Genomic DNA, 24,219 nt, shown 5'->3' on the forward strand with positions numbered 1-24,219 from the left:
AGCTTCCCGGCATACACACATGTGTAGCAGGGAACTGCTCTTACAGATTCTGGCATTCCGTGCATGTGCGTACTCCTGTTTTGGCACTCAGTGCTGAAAAAATTCACCAACACTGACCTAGGGAGAAATCCATCACCCTCTCCTATTTTTCCCAGCACAGCAACTCTTCTGTGCCTAAGGGAGGATGAAAACTCATGGACTCCTGCTTTCCATCCTTGCCCTTTAACCACTATACCAAAGTAGGTTTCTAATTTCAATTGCCCCCTGAGATATTCTTTGAAATAAAACTGATGCAGGAGTCCAGTGACCCCCCTGATTTAATGCTCATAACCACTTGATTGTTCCCACCAGCTTGGCTTTTTCAGTCACCTCCCTTTATGGTCAGTTCTAGGCAACACCCAGTTCTTTGCTTACATATTTGTTGTGACTTACACAAGAACTCGTAAGGGCTCTCCTTTTCCATTTCGACCCAGTTGGTGTTGCTGTAGAATTTCTGAAGCACGTGAAGGAGTTTTCCAGCACTGAGGCGAGCTGCTTCCAAAGCAGAGGATCCCATCTCCCCTCTCAGACTGGAAAGCATGGAGTTGCTCAGAATTCGAATTTGGTTAATACCTAGGAAAAGATAGCATGAAACTTCTGAAGAGCTGAATGGGAACTTTGTCATCTAGTCCTACAAACTCTACAGAACAAGGATTGGTTACAACAGATCACAACAGGCCATTTTGCTTCTGGATCTTTGGTGCAGGAAAAAGTATCTCCCTCTCTCCCTCCTCCTCTCCCTCCTCCTCTCCCCCCTCTTCTAATAAGTCTTTTTTTGTTTCTGCCACACCTATTCATCTCTGTCCCCTTCCTTTTATCCCCAGAGCTATGGTGGGGCTTTACTAGCAGCGGTGGTTCTTCTGTCCCGAGGATCAGCCCATAGATTTCCACTGCTCTCCTCTCCTCTGCCTTCTGCACATCTGAGGGTCAGGTACTGGACCCAGCTGTTACTTCCTGTTACCTCTTGAAACATATCATTTTACTGCTAGATTTTTTTTCTCATATGCAATCAAAATCTACTTTCTTGTAATTTCAACCCACTCTTTCTTGTCCTATATTTTGGAAGGACTGTGAGCAATTCTGCCCTACCTTCTATATTACAGCCCTTCAGATATTTGAGGACAGTTCATATATCTCTTTGTACTCCCTTCTCCGGAATGGGATGACTTGCTGCAGCCACCTCACCATGGGACAATTCAACAGTTCAAATTAATTATTTAAAATAATTAAAATATATTTTAATTTTTGTGATTCACATTTCGTTTTGTCCCCATGATTCTATTCTGCTACTTGTTTGATATTAGTGTAGCTCTTGTCTTAAGTGAGCCAGTGCTGCTCAAAGACGTCTCTGTGGTCATGAGGCACATACCTTCCCACCAAAGGTAGTTCCTAATTTTCTACTTGCATTTTTACATGCTTTCAAACTGCTAGGTTGGCAGAAGCTGGGACAAGTAACGGGAGCTAACTCTGTTACGCTGCACTAAGAATTCGAACCACCGAACTGCTGACCTTTCTGATTGACAAGCTCAGCATTTTAGCCACTGAACCACCGCGTTTCTCTTGAATGCTTATATTAGTACTATTAGGCTAGGTAATAATAAACTTTGAGTCGTGTTCCTTTCCTTGGAATATGTTGAACATCAGAAATGTTAGGATGGATTAAATTTAGGCCTGATTAAGCCATCTTTCCATCTTACTGAGATCTTATGCTTCATGGGAGGACCAGCTCTGAAAATATGCCCTTGGCTGGTATCGATCAAAGAAAGTTTTCTGTGTGCTAGCCCAGAAGGATGGTACTTCTTAGGCAACTCAGGATACCAGTGGAATCAAGGAATCCTAAGGAATCTATTCTGATTTTTTGCTTGGGTGTGACTTCAAAATATGTTTCCAACTGGCTTTTGAAACCTTTTTGATACCTTTGACTTTAATCACTGATACCTGTACTTCTTAATTTGTTTTCATCGATGATAGGATTGCATTATTATAACATTGTCTTAAAACATGTAACATATTTATATAGCCACCCATCTTATAAAATGTGACTCTTGGTAGCATCCAATAAAATAATAAAATGACCATATTAGAATAACATTTCAATGGTCTGCTGTGAAAGTTCTTATTTTTAAAAACAAATACATAAAAAGAGGGCCAGTTTAATACAGTGGTGAAAGTGCTGAAACCAGAGAACGGGGAGTCCAAGTTCTGTCTTAGGAATGAAAGCTGACTGGATAACTTTAGGCTGGTCCTTGTCTCTCAGCTCACCCCACCTCACAGCAGAAGTGGGTTCCTGGCAGTTCTAACCTCTTCTATAGAAGAGGTTCCACAAATCTACAGTGCCGTTTAGAATCGGTTTCAGCTCCCTCCCCCTGCCCGTCCGCACATTATCAAGATGAAGAGCGAGAGGAGGAATTCTGGGAGTTGAAGTCCACAAGTCTTAAAGCTGTCAAGTTTGAACAGCCCTGGGAGGTTTTTTTCTAAAGGGTTAGGGGTGCAAGGGTCTTGTAACTTGACAGCTTTAAGACTTGCGTCTTTCAAATGCCAGAGTTTCTGAGCCAACATTTTGGTTGCTATGCAAGAGCGTTGTTAAGTGAGCTTCATCACATTTTACAAGTTGGCCATGCCCACCCAGTCACATGGCTGGCAAGCCACTACCAAAAAGCAGGCCACACCTACAGAAGAGGTTCTAAAAATTTTTGAAATGCACCACTGCCTCACAGGGTTGCTGTTGTGAGGAAAAGAGTTGGAGAGAGGAGTATTAGGTATGTTCCCTGGCTTGAGTTGGTTATGAAACAAAGGCAAGATAAAAAAAAACAACGTACTCTTGTTCATGAAATCAAAAGTCTCTAATATTTATAAAGCAAACTTACCCCTTGCAAATATTGACTTTTATTATTTATCCAAAGCTCTTTCTTTTAACAGAACCTGGAGGTCAATGACAGATGTACACAATAAGAAAACCACCCCATTCTTTGCATAATAGATGAGAATTAAACCACAAACGTCTTGAAGCAGGAAAGGGAGATCTGGACAAATATGACAACTTTATCCACTGTGGCTAAAATAAGGCCGAGCATGTTCAGTTTTGAACTAGGGCAAAGGAACGAACTGTAGCCCTTTAAACAAAATTCAAATATGAACAAATAGTGAAATTTCATAGGTTCACCAAGATTGCTGATGAAATTGTATTGAATTCGTCTGATTGAATAATAATGGAATTGGCCAAAACTATGCCTACTAATTAACCAATGATGCCCAACCATATCTTAACTGGAAACATGACATAATTATCACATTTTATATTTCATTTTCCTTTAATGCCCACCTTGGCCACACTCACACAGCAACTGGGCAGAGAACCCGTTGCTGAAATTTTTGAAGCCTACTCCTGCCCATTTCCATTCAAAGTTTCTTCTAGTTTCTAATACTACCCTCCCTACCACTGAACATAACCCGCCTTCTAAACAGCAACAACCATAAATCCCATCTTACTTTTGCTGAACTGTTCACAATAGAAGTAGTAGTCATTGTAGCCTTTAGATGATTCCACGACATTATTTCCTTTGACAAGTTCCTTGATGGCTTCTATGAATCGGCTGGGAGAGACATCAGCTGTGTAAAAACAAAAAGTGGATCAGTTAAAATTATTGTCCTCAGTAATACCGGTAGTAGTACAATAGTATTCTTGATCTTTCAATCTATCTGGCGTATACAATATACATTCTTAGAAAATCTGTCATTTTCTTTCTGTCTGTCTGTCATCTGTCTATCCCTCTTTCTTTCTTTCTTTCTTTCTTTCTTTCTTTCTTTCTTTCTTTCTTTCTTCCTTCTATTCTTTCTTTCTTTCTTTTTCTCCTTTCCTTCCTTCCTTCCTTCCTTCCTTCCTTCCTTCCTTCCATCCATCCATCCATCTATATCTATCTACCCATCTACCCATCTACCCATCTACCCATTTATCCATCCATCCATCCATCCATCCATCCATCCATCCATCCATCCATCCATCCATCCATCCATCCATCCATCTATCCCTCAACTTACAATCACAATTAAGCCCCAAATTTCTTTTGCTGAGCAAGGCAGTTGTTAAGCGAGTTTTGTTTCATTTTACAATCTTCCTTGCCACAATTGTTAAGTGAATTGTGCAGTTGTTAAGTGAATCTGGCTTTCTTCATTGACTTTGCTTGTCGGAATATTGAGAAGGTTACAAACGGTGATCATGTGACTCCGAGACAGTGCAACTTGTCGTAAGTGTGAAAACTGATCATGCCACTTTTTTGGGTGCTGTTGTAACTGGGAGCCGCTCAGTCTAGCTGAGTTTATCGGAAGCCTGTTGTTAGGGAGCTATCACCTAAGTGTGATCCAATCCAAAACCTCAGAGGGCCACTTACAACAAGCGGCAAATGGGGCTTTGGAAGGACCATAAAGACCAGCAGAATCCACTAAGGTTCATTAGTTGCTGGGGGAGGGGCAGACCAATCTAATGGGTGGTGGTGATAGGGAATCCCTTGATAATCAGAATGTGAGCTAACCATGATAAGAAGGACACCAAAAGCTCCTCCAATATTAGATTTCAGAGCCACTGCTCTGACTGGAACATCTGATCCAGTGTTTGGTCATTGTTCCATGTTGGGCTCTAAAATTGGCTCATGGCTGTCATGATGGTTATGAACTCCCAAGCCACCTCAGGCCCAATTCTCCGAGAAAGCAGATTGAAATCCCCAAAGATCATAAGTCTGGGGAACTCCACTGTCAGACCAGAAATGGATCAGAGAGCAAAGACAGGAAAGCTGTTGTGAAGCAGGGAGGGTGGTACAATAGCAATGATAGAAACTGATTCTTATACCCCAACTCAATGATGTAGCGTCCCTGAATGCCATAAGACAATGATTCTCAACCTGTGGTCAATGGATCACTGAGGGGCTGTGATGTCATCATAGGGTTCCATGAAAGCTTGAAGAAATATTATGATTTAAATCTTAAGTATAGGTGGTCTGTGGCCATGGTCCGTAGCCACAAAATATATTTAAAAGGGGCCTGTGGTTAAGTAAAGGTTGAGAACCACTGCCTAATATATTCCCTAATGACATAATAGCAGTGTTCCAATATTTGAAGGGTTGTCACAGAGAGGAGGGGGACAAGCTGTTTTCCAAAGGCCAGACAAGGAACAATGATGGAAACTGATCAAGGAGAGCTTCAACTTAGAAATAAGGAGAAATTTTCTGCCAGTGAGAAAAATCAACCAGTGGAACAGCTTTGCCTTTAGAAGTTGTGTGTGCTTCATCACTGGAAGCTTTCAAAAATAAAGTGGACAGTCACTTGCCAGAAATGATATAGAGTCTCCTGCTTGAGCAGATTGGATTAGATAACCTACAAGGTCCCTTCCAACTCTGTTTTTCTGTATTATTTGCCACACTTCAACTCTGCCCCAGAATTTTGGTTGATGCCACATCTGAAACTCAGTTGGGCATAGTTCTGAAAGGGCTACCCTCCTTCTAGATCTAGCCATGTCTAAGGTTCAAGGAGATGACATTAAACGATGTCTCCAGATGGCTGGGAAATATGGGAGTTGGAGCTCAACTCATCCAATTCAACTCAACTCAATACGGACAATGCTTGAGTGTATGGAAGAAAAGGCTGGAAGGAGTCTAGAAGAGCTATCTAGAATCTGTACAGATTGATCAATATACCCCAATGTTCTCTCAGATGATGATTCTTTCATGGTCGGGAGGTGAGATGAAGCACAGATAATCACAATTAGCTTTCTAGAAAGAGTGGTGTTGGAGAAAGGTCACGTTTGGGAAGAACAATGCAATTTAGTTGTCAGTATGACAAGGGGGAGTCAGTGTCTTAGATCCGAGGGCCAGGACACGGGGTTTTGGACCAAGACGCTTTTGTTTTGGGCCCCAGAACCAGCTCACCTTGGTAGTAGGCCTTGAAGAGCCAGGTTGCATTCAATGGCTTCATGTTTTCTAGCTCTCCAGGAGCCAGTGGAGATCTTCCAGGAAGGGGGTTCCTCTCCATGTACCAGGCTACGGCCCGCAGCACCCCCGCTTCCGTGATGTCAGCATCTGTGAAATCCCCTGGGTTCTCCCTCGATTCAGGGTTGGGGCGGAATCCACTCACAATTCCCACACAGAGGAGCAAGGAGAGCAGCATGCTTGGCAACAGAGCGGCCAGATGGTGCAGGAGGAAAGGAGTGTTGCCTTGTCTCTCAGTTTCCTTTACTCTAGAACATGCCCTTCACTCTGCTGGTTAAATAGCTTGAGTGACGCTGGGGAAATCCCCCACCGCTTCAGCCTGTTTCCTCCTTCAGGTAGCTAAAGAATCCAGGAAAAGAAATTTTCCAACCCTTCGTCACACTACACGGGGCAAAGATAAAGGGACATTAGCAATTGTGTCATTTATCAAGGCTGTCTCTGAAATGGACAGTTTTCTTCTAATGAAACTGCTGTGCCTCTAAAGCAGTGTTTTTCACACTTGGCACCTCTTAAGCCAGGTGGATTTCAGCTTCCAGGATTCCAAACTTGCAATCAAGACAGTCCTGATCCTCACAAAATTGGAGGGCAGTAGGTTAGCCTAGGGGCCAAAGAACAAGCTAGTTGAGGAGCATGGTGGCATGCAGAGATAGTGAGGATGTACATGGACTTTTCAGTCCCCAAGCTCTGCTGCACGCACCAACAATGCTTCCCGTCCGTTGTCCGATGATGCCAAGCTGGAAGTGACCCACCAAGTTCAGCTTAGAACTTGCAACTCGGAGGGACGCTGAATGCAGAAACATGGGCTCTTATATCATTATGAATTTTTTAAAAATTAAGTGAGCCTTCTTCTGAATCCTTTTTCTCCTTGTCTTTTAGAGAAATGATTATAAGAGAAGTTCTTTCCTTGTTGGTACCACCACTTATGGAATTCCCTCCCTGAAAGATTCCAGTGGAGCCTGCATTAGTACTATTTCAATGGTAGGCAAAGATCCTTTTATTTTCTCATTGTAATCCTATTTTAATTCATGTTGCTCTAGATTTGCTGACCACCTTGCAGCTGTCTGGTTTGCATAGTGTATTTTTATTCCTCCTTTTTATTTTTCACCTACAAGTCAAGGCAGTGAACATACCTACTAATCCTTCCTGCTCCAATTTCCCCCCAAACAACATCCTTGTGAGGTGGCTTGGACTGAGGGAAAGGAACTGGTCCAAAGTTGCCCAGCTTATTTTCTCATGTAATTTTGTATTTTATTTTATTACTTTATAATTTCATATTTTATTTTATTTACTTTAATTATTTTTATTATTTTATTTATTATTTTACTTTTTTGGTTTTGTTTTGTTTATTTATTTCATTTATTTCATTTTATTATTTATTTTATCTTATTATTTATTTTATTTTATTATTTGTTTTGTTTTAATTTGAACTAAATAGAATGATGGTTAGACAGACATACGTTTTATTGTAAACTAATCACAGAGTTTAGGCTATTTATTAGTGATTTGGTTTTTAAAAACTGTTGGACAACCTTAAAAGACCAGGTTATGATCAGAGTAATCAATAATAATCGATCCAATAAATAAATAAATAAATAAATAAATAAATAAATAAATAAATAAATAAATAAATAAATAAATAAATAAATAAATAAGACAGAAAGAGGGGCCATTGATGAGGGAAACTTGAGGGTTGAACTGAATGAGACAGAAATTAGAGGACAATCCATAAGTACAAAAATGTTGAAACTTGGCCCAAGATAACTTCAGTGCTGGCACTCAACTGTAAATTTAATGCTGAGAGCTCCAATTTGGCTTCTGTAGGTGTCAAGGCACTTATGAAATGCTTCTCATCTCTCAAATTTTGATTATTATTTTGTTTAAAAGAATTGGCTTAATTTTAAACAAAACGAAAAAATAGGTTACGAGCCTAACACTATTTTCCCAAAGTACCTTAATTACAACAATACCTCAGGTCATATACTGGCTCTATAAATATTATTTGTTCACTTGTTTATTTATTTAAAGGCAGAGAATAGCTGTGGCTGTAAATATGTCCCTTTGTTCTGAAAGAAAGAAAGTAAAGAGGAAGGGAGAGGGGGAAAAGCCAGAAAAAAGCCAAAGAAAGATTAGGATTATATATTTTTGAGGGAAAGGTGTTTGCAGCGTGTGGTAAAAAAAAAATCAAGATGGCGGCCATGATTATGCAATCAAAGCTCTACCTTATGTGGAGAAAACATGAGAGCTTCAATCTCAGCTTTGTGGCTTTTATGACTGACACTTTCTTTGTTTCGCCTGGAAATGCCAGGCATACAAGATCACAAGAATGTGGCATATAAAAAGGATTACTAGCGCATGCTCAGAAGTTATAAACTAGTGTAAGGGGGAATTGACCTGAAACTGATATAGAATAGAATAGAATAGAATAGCAGAGTTGGAAGGGACCTTGGAGGTCTTCCAGTCCAACCCCCTGCCTAGGCAGGAAACCCTCCACCACTTCAGACAAAATGGTTATCCAACATCTTCTTAAAAATTTCCAGTGTTGGAGCATTCACAACTTCTGGAGGCAAGTTGTTCCACTGATTAATTGTTGTAACTGTCAGGAAATTTCTCCTCAGTTTTAAGTTGCTTCTCTCCTTGATTAGTTTCCATCCATTGCTTCTTGTTCTACCCTCAGGTGCTTTGGAGAATAGTTTGACTCCCTCTTCTTTGTGGCAACCTCCATCTATTTTTGATCTAATTCAGCCAGTTTCTTCGTTATATTTCCTTGCTTGCCACCAAACCTGAGAAGGTGCTTTAGAACAGAGGTGGGGAACGATGGCTCTTTCATGACATGGATTTCAACTGCCAGAATTCTTGAGCCAGCAGTTGAAGCCCACAAGTCATAAAGGGGTCATTGTTTCCCCCCCCCTTTCTTCACATGACTAGATCATCAAACTCAATAATCAAAAGTTCTCTGATATTCAGGGCAAACTTCAGATTTATTTAGATTAGTTTTTAATCCAGTTCCTTGCAACAGGTCAGGTGCAAAATTGAAGATGGAAAATAAACTGCAAGAGTGACTTAAGAGCTGCTTTCACACTTCAGCCTTGGTTTATTTTACTAAGACACTCTAAAATAAGAAAGTAAACCACCTTTCTTGCTACCACTCCCTTCTCCTTTCCCACATCTAGATCTATTTACTTTTTTTCTATTGGCTAAGTCATTCTTAATTACAGGCAGATCCAGAATTGTAATTGCTGGTTTGAATATATGTCACCCAGAGTCATTTTGTGTGAGATGGGTGGCCATATAAATCTGGCAAATAAATAAAGGATAAAATTGCATTTTTTAAAGTCTGTAATTATCATCTCTCTCCCAGCCTTCTGTCTTCAGATGACTTGTAATGACCCCAATTAAATAAACTCAATTTTTGCTAAGGGTGTGGTGAACTTTAAACTGCAGCCCTTTTTGTTAATTCCCTGAACTCGATTAATAAAAAAATAGTAAGAATAACAGTAAGGATGGAAAACCTCTGATCCCTCCAATGTATTCGTTTCCTTTTTGATGCTAGTCAGGGACTTAGCTTTAGTTTTAGTTCCCTAAAATTTCTCAAGCACCAGGGAAAATCAGTAGCCTAGGCAGGGAAATTAAAGAGAGAAAGGCAATGACAATTTATTAAATATTCAATTTATGTAGCTGCCATTCTCACATATGTAATTGTGGATGGCTCAGATATAAATAAAAGAATAAACACATGCCAATAAACAACCAAAACAAATAAAATCATTAAAAACCAATTAAAACAATGAAAACCACAAAACATATAATTTCTTTTTGCATTGTTCTCAAGTTTAGGGATGTATATTGTACTGAAACAGATTTTTTCAAACTCTGTTCTGCAGAATCCTAGAATTTTCTTAAACTTGATGGAGTTCACATTCCGCAGTCTCAAAATATTTGAAAACTGTGCTAAAATCAATCAGAACTGAACTCAGTTCAGAAGAGATGTTGTATTCAGGTGAGAATCATGATAGATTAGCCAGGTAGAGAGTAATGTACGATAAGTACATTTTCTATGTGTAATTAAGGCTGGTGCAAATCTATGTAATCCCAAAACTTCTGGTGGAAATCAGAAGGGGATTTATTTATTTATCATATGCCATCAAATCATTAAAACGTAGTGATCACATTGATAGATTTACTTCATGATAATCTGTCCCTAAACTAATAATCTGTTTTTCATTTTTTCCAATGGATCATCCATCGCAACTAACTGAGTCCATTCAGCTGGCTGTTGGGTAGTCTTCTTTTTTCTTCCACTTTTGCTAGAGAGTTGGATCTTTGTATTATGTGTCTGAAGTTGGATATTTAAGCCTGGTCATATGTGCCTTGAGTGAGAATTCTGTTTTGTTTTGAACATTTGTTTGATGGTTCATCCATTTGTTTTCTTGGTTGTCAGTGGAAGCCTCAGAAGTCTTCTTGTGTCAATTCTCTTCCTATTCTATTTCTTCAAAATCCAAAGTTTGCTTCTGTGGAATATCACAGGGGATACCACGGTTTTCAGCATTCTGACATTAGTAGGTATAGGCATCTCATGGCATTTGAGTATCTCTTCCAAGGTTTTCATGGCTGCTTAGTCTATAGCATGTTTCTTAATTGCTTGTCCCTTCTCTGTTGGAAGACAGAGAAAACTTAGCCTAAAACTCCCCTATTTTCATAAAGAAAAATGGGAAGGATTAAGAAGTGAGTCTAATTTTTATGTATCTGCCAAGTGATCTTCTTTCAGCCATGATCAAGCATAGATAAATCCTTCCCTCCTTCCTTGGCTTGGTGGGCATGGCAGGGGAAGGATACTGCAAAATCTCCATTCCTATCCCACTCCAGGGGATATGCAAAATCCCCATTCCCACTCCACTCCTGGGCCAGCCAGAAGTGGTATTTGCTGGTTCTCCAAACTACTCAAAATTTTCACTACCGGTTCTCCAGAACTGGTCAGAACCTGCTGAAATTCACCTCTGTTTGGGTGGCATTAATTTAGGTAGCCTTAATTTGAACCTAGATTCAGATTGACAACTGATTTTTGTCTGGGAACAATAATGAGGAAGTGTTTCTCAAATTCCGAGAAACACACACTTCATAAAACTTATTTTCTGAGATATAATCTGTTCAATGCATCAGCTGCAAGGAGTCCTGGAGTAACAAAGCAAAATATGATGTCTACTGTACTGGGCCACTCTCTTGAGGCCCACTTGTACACCCTATGTACCTGACTTTTTAAAGCTAATGTAGCACCAGTGTGTAGCACAGTGTTGTTCAAACTTGGCAACTTTAAATCATTTAAAGAATCGAAGCAAAGTTTCTGGAATTTCTAGAAGTTGAGGCCACATATCTTAAAGCATGTGTGCCATAGGTTCGCCATCATGGATATAGCCACTGATATAGTCTTTTGATTAGGCAAGTCTTCTGGTGTCACCATTTTGTAAATGTGCCCATGTGGAGAGACATAGAAATGACTTTGAAGAAAATATGTCGAAACCAGGACCAAAGTCTGTGCTAAGCTTAGGAAACAGAAAATTCTGGAAAGGAGCTCAAGCTGAATCCACACTAATTGATTGGGGGAAAAGAGGGAGGGGAGGGAAAACACAACCAGGACTCATGACCACTAGGCCACTAAAATAGAGTTCCAATCAAACTGGTGGAGTCTGTTTTCTGACCTGGCCTACCTTGAAGATTGACATCAGTTTTGACAACTTATGTTTCCCATCCTTCCTTCTCGTACCCATGAATTAGGATAGATGCACTGATTCTGAGTCTATCTCCTGTACTTTGTCTGTTTCCCAGACTTAACTCATGCTTTTGTTCCTGCAGCCATTTCTGCACATTTTCTCTGAAGTCTATGTAGATTCTCAGTCATCCAGGTCATGATTGTCCCAAAAGTGCTTTTGCAAAAGACGACTGGACTTTCTTGTTTTTTGCCTTGAAGATGTTACCATTCTCATCCAAGAAGCTTCTTCAGTTCTGACTGAATGGTGGAGAATGGAAGGATTTGGAGGGCTCAGATCAAGATTCAAGTGGCCTCAATGACTGTCAGAGAGAATGCTAATGACCAGATGACTGCAAGAAATATAAATGGTGGAAAATCACCATTCCATCAGAACAGAAGAAGCTTCTTGGATGAGAAGCAAAATGTCTTCAAGGAAAAGCAAAATAGTCCAGTCGCCTTTTGAAAAAGCACCTTTGGGTTTCTTCAAAGCCATTTTTGGGGCTCTTGACAGTCCATCACATGCTCTGAAGATTCCAAACAGACTCCTAATGTTGATAATGACAATGATTTAGAAGTTGCCTATCTCTGGTTTCAAGTCACCTTGGACTGAAGGAGTGGCAAATCATTTCCTAACGTAACCATGAAAACTGAGTAGATCCTTCACCAGGAGAATATCCATCTTCAGCAAACATCCAATAATGTCAAGATGATCCTACATGCGTAGTGATGTCATAATACCAATCCCATCCTTACGTACAATACTAGTACAATACTATACAATATATATACGTACAATACTATACTAGTATCCCGATGTCTGAGATGTATACCTAGATTTTCATGTTGTTTTCCCCAATGGACAGCCATAAGCATGAGGTTGAGGTCAGGTCAAGGACTATTATATTTTGCAGAAAGTCATCTATTCAACCTCTCCCTTGAGGAGGGTAATGATCAAGAAATTTCCGCTATTTACTTTCACATTTTATATGTCTATATGCTTTTTTTAAGCACACAAAAAGGTGGATTGATATGTTATCTTTGGGATTAAGCTGTTTGCTTATTGATTTTTATTGCATGTTAATTCTATACGCTCTACACAGTGTTCAAGGCTGTGGACATAGTGTGGACAACTTGAGTAAGATTTGTCATCATTTGAGATTAAGTGTGCTTCTTAGTTCAAAAGCTCCATTGTGACAACTCCTGCCTTTGGGTGACAAGGTTCTTTAGTAAGAAGGGGAAAGTGGCCCCACCAGTAATCTTTTAACTATGTTTTATAATAACACAAGTCCGTCTTGTCCTGATAGCCATGGACATGAAGTGTTTTCTTTGCAACTATTCAGAACTGATTTGCCATCAACTTCTTCCGGGTATTTCTCAATGACAGTTTAACAGGAGCGCCAGGATTTCCCCAACATAATGGTATGTGGAAACATTTTTTTTGGGGGGGAGAGGACCCCCCCTGCGCTCTCCTCCGCTTTTTGCCCTGGAGCCAAAAAAGGTTTGCCATCAGTGAACTAGGAGAACTTAAGTCTGTCTTGCTCATGGGCTAGTGTCAAGATGGAGGTAATATTATAAAAAGCAAATGCTAGAGTGTCTGCACTATGATTTATTGGGACACAGCCTGTCTAAGAAGAAAGCCACCGTTCATTCTCTTCTCCTTCATGTCAAAATATATTCTTAAAGTCATTATTCCAGGATCGTATCTGTGCACATATTTCAGTGGTTGCAATTTTTATATTCCCATGTGCTATTTTTTTTTGGGGGGGGGGACCCAGTATTGTAGACCTTGGTTTATATTTGTTCTTTCTAATTGAGGGCTATGAGTGTTTGATGACCAGGAATTATTTAACATAGGAAAGTTATGCATTATGCACATGAATGTGCCTGACATTGATGCTATTTCAGGGAAATTTTTAAAAAAGAAACATGTTAGGCACATTTTAACAGAATAACAGTTAAAAGGGATCTTGGAGATTTTCTACTTCAACCCCTTGCTCAAGCAAGAGACCCCATGTTATTTCAGACAAAGGGCTGTCCACTGTTTTCTTAAAAGCCTCCAATGATGGAGAGTTCATAATTTCTGGAGGCAAGCTGTTCCACTGGTTAATTATTTTTACTGTCAGGAAATTTTTTCTTAGTTCTATGTTGAATCTCTCCTTGATAAGTTTCCATCCAATTGCTTCTTGTTCTGCCTTCGAGTGCTGTGGAGAATAAATTGACCCCCTCTTCTTTGCTTTGATATTGGAAGACAGTTATCAGGTGACCCCTAGTCCTACTTTTCATTACACTAGATATACTCAGTTCCTGCCACTGTTCTTAGAGTATAATTGTCTCAAGGCTATACTACTATCACAAAATACCATGAAAGCCTTCTTCCAATTTTAAGGAGTGGTGACATATTTGGAGGGGACCAAGAGCCACACAAATAGGCAAGGGACTATAATTTGCCCATCCCTTGGCCTAATTTTTTTTATAATTTCCTTTGTTTGAAATTGCATGGATGAAAGCATAAGACTTTATATAGTGGACAATGAGTCCACTAAAAAGAAAGTAGGCATTTTTAAGTGCATCTAGCTCAATATTCAACAAGCAAAATAAATCTAATGACCTTATGCCAATTTTTTGTAGCAATTTTTCATGAGAGCCCTGCTTTCTGGAACACTCAACAACAATTGCTTTATGTCTCTGAAGTATGTACTTAACCAAAAGGGCCACAAGTGGCAGAGCAAATACCATCATTTTTTAAAAAATAAACAATTAAACGGAAAAGCTCAATCTGATAAACCCAATAAATGGATAGGGCTTTTAGCAACCAGGAAGCAGGAAAAAGACGTACTGGGTGAGAGTGGATATTAAAGAAGAAATAAGGACACTTGAGGAAGCTAAACTTATTAGGAAATTTGTTGAGGTACATGCAGAACAAAGAGCTGTCTGAAATCTGTTGTACTGTGATTTAAAAAAGTAGTAAGCAGCTACTGTGGTTTTAATGATCTGATGTGGCAATGTCACAAGATTTAAGATGCTTAAAAGTGACATGAGTGACTTTCTGTACAAAAGTTCCTTTGTTTGCTACTGTCTTAGGAACTTGAACAAAACTGTCTTCCTGTGAAGCCAAATAATGGGATGGCTCCACAGGAAGACTCCCGAGACCATTGCCTTTTGTAATCTGGAGAACTTGCTGAGATCTTGTTCCTATCTCCCTGTGATTTATTTGGAGGTCATTTCCATCAAAAGCAGCAGCCATTCTAGATCACAGAAACCGTACCTGAGACCAGGAAGTTAGTTTGGGAAGTGAAGAGCAAGATACAGGAGATGCACAATTCCATTTTGCCAGCATCTCATTATCTTCTTCCTAATATTTTGTTGTCTGTATGGATAGCATCTGTCTGCTCAACAGGAGAGCTGGCTCTCCATAATTCTCTCTGGGACAGCCAGGAAAGAAAAGGCTCAAGAGGGCCAAAGAGGTTGTAGAGCAGGGGTGTCAAACTCGCGGGCCACGGATGGGCCAGCTGCATCACATGTTGGCCACGCCCATGCCCGATTTAGCAAAGGGGGGGGAGTTGTGATGCATCATATGATGCCTCCGTGACAATGTGAGTTTGACATGCCTGTTGTAGAGAGTAAAGGAGATGACATATGAAAGACAGGAATCTACGGAGCTGTTAGTTGTCATCTTCTCTGCAGTAAATCCACTTATTTAAACCTTCTGTGACTATTTGGGAGTGTTGGGTAGGCAGAGAAACACGGTAAGTGCTGTAATCTTTGTGAACCCCAGAAAGCAAGAAGCAAAGCTGTGATTGAATAGAATCACTTTTATTTAAAGTATTTAAATATGTTTTAAATAAAGCAGTTAAACATGCTGAGCTTATCTGCTGGAAAACTGAGAGTCTGGGTTCAAAACCTCACGTGATTGGGTGAGCTCTCGTTACTTGTTCCAGCTCCTGCCAACCTAGCAGTTCTAAAGCATGCAAATGTGAATACATAAATAGGTACCACTTCAATGGAAAGGTACCAGAATTCTGTGTGGCTTGGCACATAGCCATGATGACCACATGACTATGGAAGTATTTTTGGACAATGCTAGCTCCCTTGACTAAGAAACGAGATGAATACTGCCCCCTAGAGTTGGACATGACTGGACAAGGGAAACCTTTATTTTATTTAAAGATTAGCTAAAAACCAGGAGGGAGAATAGGGTGGTTGATGGAAAGGTGTTTCATTATTTTGACTTCTGGGAAATGGGGGTTGGCCATCTGAGTTCTCAATATGGTCCCCAAATTCCCCATGTTCTCCCAGGTCCCAAAATGTAAGTATTTCAACTTCCATGTTCTGCAACATAACTGGCTATCCAGATTCTTGGCATATTGGCATATAATTTCCTTCCCTGGCCTACCTTGAATAGCTGGCAACTAATTAAGGGTGGCTCTAACTGGAATGGTTGTTCAAACAATGAAACTCAATAATAGAAATCAGAGATTAATTGTAGGGCATTATGAACACATAGCATATATCCTACCATTTATGTATTATGAATCCTTCCCCAAAAGAAAGATCCCCAAAAGAAAGATCAAGGATCGGGAGGTGCCGACTTGTCGATAGCAAACGCTTACCATGTTCTCTACCATTGGTCCTGCCGTCACATTCACGGACTGCAGCTCCAGGTCTCCCTCAATCTTAATAAACTGCACACCTTGTGCTGGAATTCTGTGCCTGAAGACGTAGAAGTGCTTCCCATTCATTTAACCACTGCGCCACCTCGGCTCTTCCTTTGACTCAGAAGCCACATGGGGAGGCCGAAAGAAGGCAGGAGTTGTGGTTGGTTGGTTGGTTTGAAAGTCAGGGTTGTGTTTTGCAGTTAAGTCGTTGGTTTGGTTCATTATTTTCGTGTCTTCCAGCCTCTCCCTCATGAACAAACTGTCCTTGGTGGACTCTATCCTGGGATGTCTGTATATGTGAATGGCACAGTGCCCGAAGACAGCCACAGGTAATGTTCCTTTGGAGACCCACAGGAAGAGCAAAACGCCACCTTACTCACAATAATAGTCATAGAATTCTTATGTTGTTAATGATATAAGTATAATCCAAATTCTATGCCAAGATTAAAGCATTTCTTAATTCTTCGGCTAGTTCTACTTCCTGCTTCTTTCAAGTCCAGCTAAGTCCTGAGGGCTAGGAACCTGATTCTTCCCTTCAAGCCACAAACCAGAGCAAAGGAGAAGGAAGGGGCAGATCTCTGCTCTGAAATAATGCCTGTACTCGTTTAATTTCCCTCTTCTTTCTTCCTCTCTTTCCTCTAGCTTCGGAGTGGACTTTGCCTGTTGCCAGCATCGGGGGGGCTGACATTCCCCTCCACTTCAGCCCTCGCTTTTTTCAGGAGGCTCTTGTGCTCAACACGTTTCAATCTGACAAGTGGGGAAAGGAAGAGAAACTCCAGAATCCCTTCCAGAAGGGCGAGCCTTTTGAGATCATCTTCACTGTCACCGAGACCGAATACCAGGTTAGCACACTTGACAGAGGCTCCTTTGGGACTGCAGAGGCCCCTTCATCCCCTCCCCCATCCTCCCGTCCAAATCCACCATTTGTTTGGAATGTCCCACAAATGTATTTGTATTGCAAGGTAATAGCAGTAGACTTATATACCGCTTCATAGGGCTTTCAGCCCTCTCTAAGCGGTTTACAGAGAGTCAGCATATTGCCCCCAACAATCTGGGTCCTCATTTTACCCACCTCGGAAGGATGGAAGGCTGAGTCAACCCTGAGCCGGTGAGATTTGAACCGCTGAACTGCTGATCTAGCAGTAGCCTGCAGTGCTGCATTTAACCACTGCGCCACCTTGGCTCCTAAGGTTAATATTCCATCATAATGCAAGAATGACCTGTAACTGAAAAGAAAATATTTTGGTTCAGGGGGCAAAAATGATGCAATCAAAGGCCTTTCTCTTTTTATATGTACTTATTTTTTACACTTTTGAGTCCCTTTCTGACCACCCGGCTCTGCTTTGGGGTTTGCATTGCATTCCTGGCAAGAATAAACATTATTTTCCTGCAAAGACATTGGATGATCCCAAATGAGACATGATTCCTGCTGCTTTTCCCTCCAACAGATCCAGGTGAATGGGAACCCCTTCTGCAACTACAGCCACAGATTTCCACCACAGAGTGTGCAGCTCATTAGAGTTGTTGGAGACCTGGATCTGCAGTCCCTGAATGTGACGGCAGGGCCAAAGATGGAGAACACAGTAAGTGTTTGCTATGGACAAGCCAGCACCTCCTGACCTTGATCTGTTTGGGAGAATGGATTCTGGGTTGGTTCAATCCCCATGCGGCCAGTTCCTCTTACTCCCCTCCAGCTGCTCTTCTCATACATCTTTCTTGACCCCTAAGAATGGCTGCCCCACGGGGCCCTCAGTTGTCTCAGCTGGATACAAATCTGCATGCTAGCAAAAAATAACCATCCTAGGATGATACCAGGGCCAGCAACCGAACTGGGAGCCCACGTCCCGCAGGCCAAGGTCCTGCTCCCCCACTTTGCAGATGCCCATGAAGCTGCGTTTCTCAACCTGGCAGTTTTAAGATGCACGGCCTGAACTTCCATGACGGTTTAGAAGACAACTGCCCGTCCTTATTAACAAACACCAGCGGCCAAGAAGTGTGCAATGTTGTTTTCCTACCCTTTCTAATATTATGATGAACCCTGGATATGGGGCCACCACAAAAATCTTCCTGTAAATACTCAAAAGGAAAAAAAGTGGGGGGGGGGAGGCAGGGGGCAAGGACCTCCAGAGCTAGCGATTTTTAGAGGGAAACGTGGGGTTGCTAATAGTCTGTTTGGGTTTCTCTCCCACCAGATAATGACGTTCCCTGCGATCTACAACCCAGTGAGTATCCACCATGTCTCTCCTTACTTTCCCCAAATTTGCGGTATGGGACAGAAACCAGGAGGTGGGAAGTCCGTCTGTGTGCATTCAAGTGGAATTCAAGGAGCCTAGTTTTTCCTAGTGTTTGGCTTTGATCATGCTTACGGTGAACAACAAGGACTAGAAAGTGGAAATTTACTAAGTAATCTTCCAAATGCTTCACCAAGCCTCATGGTATTGGACCTGGGTACTTGAGAGACCGCCTGCTGCCAATCACCTCCACTAGACCGATTAGATCCCACAGATTAGGCCTCCTCCAAATTCCATCTGCCGGCCAGTGCCGAGTGGCGACTACCTGGAGGAGAGCCTTCTCTGTGGCTGCTCCGACCCTCTGGAACGAACTCCCCGTGGAGATTCGAACCCTCACCACCCTCCAGGCCTTCTGCAAAGCCCTCAAAACCTGGCTGTTCCGACAGGCCTGGGGTTAAAGAGCTGTTGCCCCCGTCTCGAATTGGTATGACTGTTGTGTGTTTTTAAATTATGTATTGTTATGTTTCGTCTTTTGTTTTCTGTCTGTACCCCCCTTCCCTGATTTGAGTTGTGAGCCACCCTGAGTCCCCTTCGGGGGAAAAGGGCAGCATATAAATATAATCAAATCAAATCAGATGGAAGGAAGAAAAAGGAACAACAAATGAGCTATTTTAAGGGAAAATTAGCTTAAAGGGAGGATTGATAATGGTCCCTTTCCACATGTCAAAGGCTACCGGTTCTCCGCCACTCAGAAAATCTCCAGTTGCACAAGAGAAATTATTGGGATGGAAGAAGGCTGTTGGGTCAACGTGGGGCAGAGTAGAAAGACCTATATGTTGCACCAGGAAACCAGCTGGTAGAACCAAGGTTGATGATTTCATCTGTAAACTCAGTCTTCTGTGATGCAGGGTCTTTCACAGCCTGTGATTCAAAAAGTCAACACAACAGCCCCACCAGCAACATCACCAGCCCACCTGTTTTCTGTGTCCATTGCACATGGGACAATATCCTGGGCTTTGTTGGTTCCATCCAGGCTACACTTTTATATCGTATTTTTTGGGCTCTGCTTTTCATCTGGCTCCCCCAGATGACTAAATCAGGTGTGCCTCACCTTTCTTACCCTGAAACTCCATTAGAGCCTCATTCTTACTGACAGACTATTTTATCATTATTGGTTAAATGCAGAGACCCACTGCCAATAGTTTATGAAGTGTCCATCCAAAAGATAACTAAGGATCCGCTGGGAGAGCCAGCATTAGTTTCTCAACAGTATTCCCTGCTTGAATATTCTAGTGGGCTCAAAGACAGGCGATACAATTTCAGGAATCATTGGGGTGGGGGTGTTGCACAGCTCAGGTAGGTTTGCATTCATCATCCAGATGCTCCTCCTAGTTGCTCATCTAATAATGTGCAGATTAATGTTCAGTTTGACATCATATACAGCAAGTGGAATGGGAGAATTAATCGCAGCAGTTTTTCGAGCTCACTTCAGCCGAGCCCCCATCACAGCTATAGCAGTAGCAATAGCAGTTAGATTTATATACCGCTTCATAGGGCTTTCAGCCCGCTCCAAGCGGTTTACAGAGTCAGCATATCGCCCCCCACAGTCTGGGTCCTCATTTCATCCACCTCGGAAGGATGGAAGGGTGAGTCGACCTTGAGCTGGTGAGATAAGAACCACTGAACTGCAGATAACAGTCAGCTGAAGTGGCCTGCAGTACTGCACCCTAACCACTGCACCACCTCGGCTCCTTCTGACCTAGCTTAGGCATTTTCAGCTGGCCCTCCGCCAGCACTCCATACCCCCCCACACACTGGTGCCCTGCCCCCCCCTACCTTCGCATGATTATGGCGAATTCACCCAAGGAAACATATTCTTCGCCAATTTGTGGTGTGGGTCAACTAAACGCCAGCCAATCCCCACAATGAGGGATGGCTCCTCGGTCTTTTCAGTGGATGGCAGCAGCCCCAGGTGCCAGGGTCAGAGGGGTGGGGTTTGAAAAAGAGACACGCCTTCAAGGGGCTGGAAAGAAAACTCTAAAATCTACTCATGGGAATTGGGGGGATCTCAAGACAAGCGTGAATTGGATTAGATTGAGGGAGGGGTGCGCCTAGTCAGCCTCACTCTCTCTTCCCAGATTCCATCTTGCTCCAATAGCAGGACAAGAGACACTTGGAGATGGGCTGGGCGCAGGGACTGACCAGAGCATCTTTGTGTCTTACCATAGTCTACCCCATCACTTGCAGAGACTGCCTTCATGACCCTCGTCCAAGTCTAGTAGGTTTCATCCGCACAGTCTGCCAGAATCTGTCTTCAGGAGAGACAAGTCCCTATTTCACCGAAGGTCAATGACCCAGCGGCTACTCTCAACCTGGTTTAGCCAGCCTGTCGAAGCTGTTGCCCGGGGTGTGGCCGCTGCGCATGCTACAGCTACTAGGAGCCACAGGTGAGAGCTGAGTGACAGGTGGGGACCAAAGGTGGAAGAGCTGCCCTAAAAGGGCACGACATGCCCCTACACCAGAGGTGCTACCCCTCCCTGAACACCCCATACACCCCTTAATTATCAGCCAACAGCCACGCCTAGCCATAAAATGGGCCGTTGAACTGTTTTCTGGTTCTAAGAACCATGCCATGGCCAAAGTTACACCAGGCAAGACATCTCTAAAATCTACTCACAGTCAACAGCCGTGCCTAGCCTTAAAATGGGCCGTTGATCTGTTTTCTGGTTCTAAGAACCATGCCATGGCCAAAGTTACACCAGGCAAGAAATCTCTAAAATCTACTCACAGTCAACAGCCACGCCTAGCCTTAAAGTGGGCAATTGATCTGTTTTATGGTTCTAAGAACCATGCCATGGCCAAAGTTACACCAGGCAAGAAATCTCTAAAATCTACTCACAGTCAACAGCCACGCCTAGCCTTAAAGTGGGCCATTGATCTGTTTTCTGGTTCTAAGAACCATGCCATGGCCAAAGTTACACCAGGCAAGAATACTCTAAAATCTACTAACAGTCAACAGCCACGCCTAGCCTTAAAGTGGGCCATTGATCTGTTTTCTGGTTCTAAGAACCATGCCATGGCCAAAGTTACACCAGGCAAGTAAACTATAAAATCTACTCACAGCCAACAGCCATGCCTAGCCTTAAAATGGGCCATTGAGCTGTTTTCTGGTTCTAAGAACCATGCCATGGCCAAAGTTACACCAGGCAAGAAATCTCTAAAATCTACTCACAGTCAACAGCCACGCCTAGCCTTAAAATGGGCGGTTGAGCTGTTTTCTGGTTCTAAGAACCATGCCATGGCCAAAATTACGCCAGGCTAGTAAATTCTAAAATCTACTAACAGCCAACAGCCGTGCCTAGCCTTGAAATGGGCCGTTGAGCTGTTTTCTGGTTCTAAGAACCATGCCATGGCCAAAATTACGCCAGGCTAGTAAATTCTAAAATCTACTAACAGCCAACAGCCGTGCCTAGCCTTGAAATGGGCCGTTGAGCTGTTTTCTGGTTCTAAGAACCATGCCATGGCCAAAATTACGCCAGGCACGAAATCTCTAAAATCTACTCACAGCCAACAGCCATGCCTAGCCTTAAAATGGGCCATTGAGCTGTTTTCTGGTTCTAAGAACCATGCCATGGCCAAAATTACGCCAGGCAAGAAATCTCTAAAATCTACTCACAGCCAACAGCCATGCCTAGCCTTAAAATGGGCCATTGAGCTGTTTTCTGGTTCTAAGAACCATGCCATGGCCAAAATTACGCCAGGCTAGTAAATTCTAAAATCTACTAACAGCCAACAGCCGTGCCTAGCCTTGAAATGGGCCGTTGAGCTGTTTTCTGGTTCTAAGAACCATGCCATGGCCAAAATTACGCCAGGCACGAAATCTCTAAAATCTACTCACAGCCAACAGCCATGCCTAGCCTTAAAATGGGCCATTGAGCTGTTTTCTGGTTCTAAGAACCATGCCATGGCCAAAATTACGCCAGGCACGAAACCTCTAAAATCTACTCACAGCCAACAGCCATGCCTAGCCTTAAAATGGGCCATTGAGCTGTTTTCTGGTTCTAAGAACCATGCCATGGCCAAAATTACGCCAGGCTAGTAAATTCTATATCTACTAACAGCCAACAGCCACGCCTAGCCTTAAAGTGGGCCATTGAGCTGTTTTCTTGGTCTAAGAACCATGCCATGGCCAAAATTACGCCAGGCACGAAATCTCTAAAATCTACTCACAGCCAACAGCCATGCCTAGCCTTAAAATGGGCCATTGAGCTGTTTTCTGGTTCTAAGAACCATGCCATGGCCAAAATTACGCCAGGCACGAAATCTCTAAAATCTACTCACAGCCAACAGCCATGCCTAGCCTTAAAATGGGCCATTGAGCTGTTTTCTGGTTCTAAGAACCATGCCATGGCCAAAATTACGCCAGGCAAGAAATCTCTAAAATCTACTCACAGCCAACAGCCATGCCTAGCCTTAAAATGGGCCATTGAGCTGTTTTCTGGTTCTAAGAACCATGCCATGGCCAAAATTACGCCAGGCTAGTAAATTCTAAAATCTACTAACAGCCAACAGCCGTGCCTAGCCTTGAAATGGGCCGTTGAGCTGTTTTCTGGTTCTAAGAACCATGCCATGGCCAAAATTACGCCAGGCACGAAATCTCTAAAATCTACTCACAGCCAACAGCCATGCCTAGCCTTAAAATGGGCCATTGAGCTGTTTTCTGGTTCTAAGAACCATGCCATGGCCAAAATTACGCCAGGCACGAAACCTCTAAAATCTACTCACAGCCAACAGCCATGCCTAGCCTTAAAATGGGCCATTGAGCTGTTTTCTGGTTCTAAGAACCATGCCATGGCCAAAATTACGCCAGGCTAGTAAATTCTATATCTACTAACAGCCAACAGCCACGCCTAGCCTTAAAGTGGGCCATTGAGCTGTTTTCTTGGTCTAAGAACCATGCCATGGCCAAAATTACGCCAGGCACGAAATCTCTAAAATCTACTCACAGCCAACAGCCATGCCTAGCCTTAAAATGGGCCATTGAGCTGTTTTCTGGTTCTAAGAACCATGCCATGGCCAAAATTACGCCAGGCTAGTAAATTCTAAAATCTACTAACAGCCAACAGCCGTGCCTAGCCTTGAAATGGGCCGTTGAGCTGTTTTCTGGTTCTAAGAACCATGCCATGGCCAAAATTATGCCAGGCTAGTAAATTCTAAAATCTACTCACAGCCAACAGCCACGCCTAGCCTTAAAATGGGCCATTGAGCTGTTTCCTGGTTCTAAGAACCATGCCATGGCCAAAGTTACCCCAGGCAAGTAAACTATAAAATCTACTCACAGCCAACAGCCGTGCCTAGCCTTGAAATGGGCCGTTGAGCTGTTTTCTGGTTCTAAGAACCATGCCATGGCCAAAATTACGCCAGGCACGAAATCTCTAAAATCTACTCACAGCCAACAGCCATGCCTAGGCATAAAATGGGACATTGAGCTGTTTTCTGGTTCTAAGAACCATGCCATGGCCAAAATTACGCCAGGCTAGTAAATTCTATATCTACTAACAGCCAACAGCCAC

The 24,219-nt window shown here is 42.4% G+C and overlaps 2 protein-coding genes across 3 annotated transcripts in view; one reads left to right on the forward strand and one right to left on the reverse strand.

Moving 5' to 3' along the window:
- LOC106555234 (von Willebrand factor A domain-containing protein 7) overlaps positions 1–6,255 on the reverse strand; it is a 39,555-nt gene extending 33,300 nt beyond the window's left edge. The window contains exons 1-3 of one of the 2 annotated variants that reach the window (XM_087708472.1): positions 5,958–6,254; positions 3,529–3,648; positions 433–612 (exon numbers count right to left, since the gene is read on the reverse strand). In XM_087708472.1, the coding sequence (XP_087564598.1) occupies positions 433–612; positions 3,529–3,648; positions 5,958–6,195 (538 nt within the window). In that variant the 5' untranslated portion in view covers positions 6,196–6,254. Of the gene's footprint in view, positions 1–432; positions 613–3,528; positions 3,649–5,957 lie in introns of both variants that reach the window. The other variant, XM_087708471.1, reaches the window with a different exon arrangement.
- Positions 6,256–16,609: 10,354 nt separating this feature from the next.
- On the forward strand, positions 16,610–18,748 carry LOC148047737 (galectin-7-like). Its single transcript, XM_087708118.1, has 4 exons — positions 16,610–16,744; positions 17,058–17,257; positions 17,864–17,998; positions 18,608–18,748. Exons 1-4 carry the CDS (start codon positions 16,717–16,719, stop codon positions 18,746–18,748), a joined length of 504 nt encoding a protein of 167 aa, XP_087564244.1. The 5' UTR covers positions 16,610–16,716.
- The last annotated feature ends 5,471 nt before the right edge of the window (positions 18,749–24,219 follow it).

Source organism: Thamnophis sirtalis, unplaced genomic scaffold, assembly GCF_051295495.1.
Source record: "Thamnophis sirtalis isolate CommonGarterSnake01/CBP01778 unplaced genomic scaffold, rThaSir2_p1.2 scaffold_3, whole genome shotgun sequence".
NCBI lineage: Eukaryota > Metazoa > Chordata > Lepidosauria > Squamata > Natricidae > Thamnophis > Thamnophis sirtalis.

Excerpts from the sequence above, each read along its gene's own strand:
- LOC148047737 (XM_087708118.1), top strand. The coding sequence starts at position 16,717 with ATGGCACAGTGCCCGAAGACAGCCACAG. Across the intron at positions 17,258-17,863 it reads TCACCGAGACCGAATACCAG|ATCCAGGTGAATGGGAACCC; the intron begins GTTAGCACACTT and ends TCCCTCCAACAG. Across the intron at positions 17,999-18,607 it reads GGCCAAAGATGGAGAACACA|ATAATGACGTTCCCTGCGAT; the intron begins GTAAGTGTTTGC and ends CTCTCCCACCAG.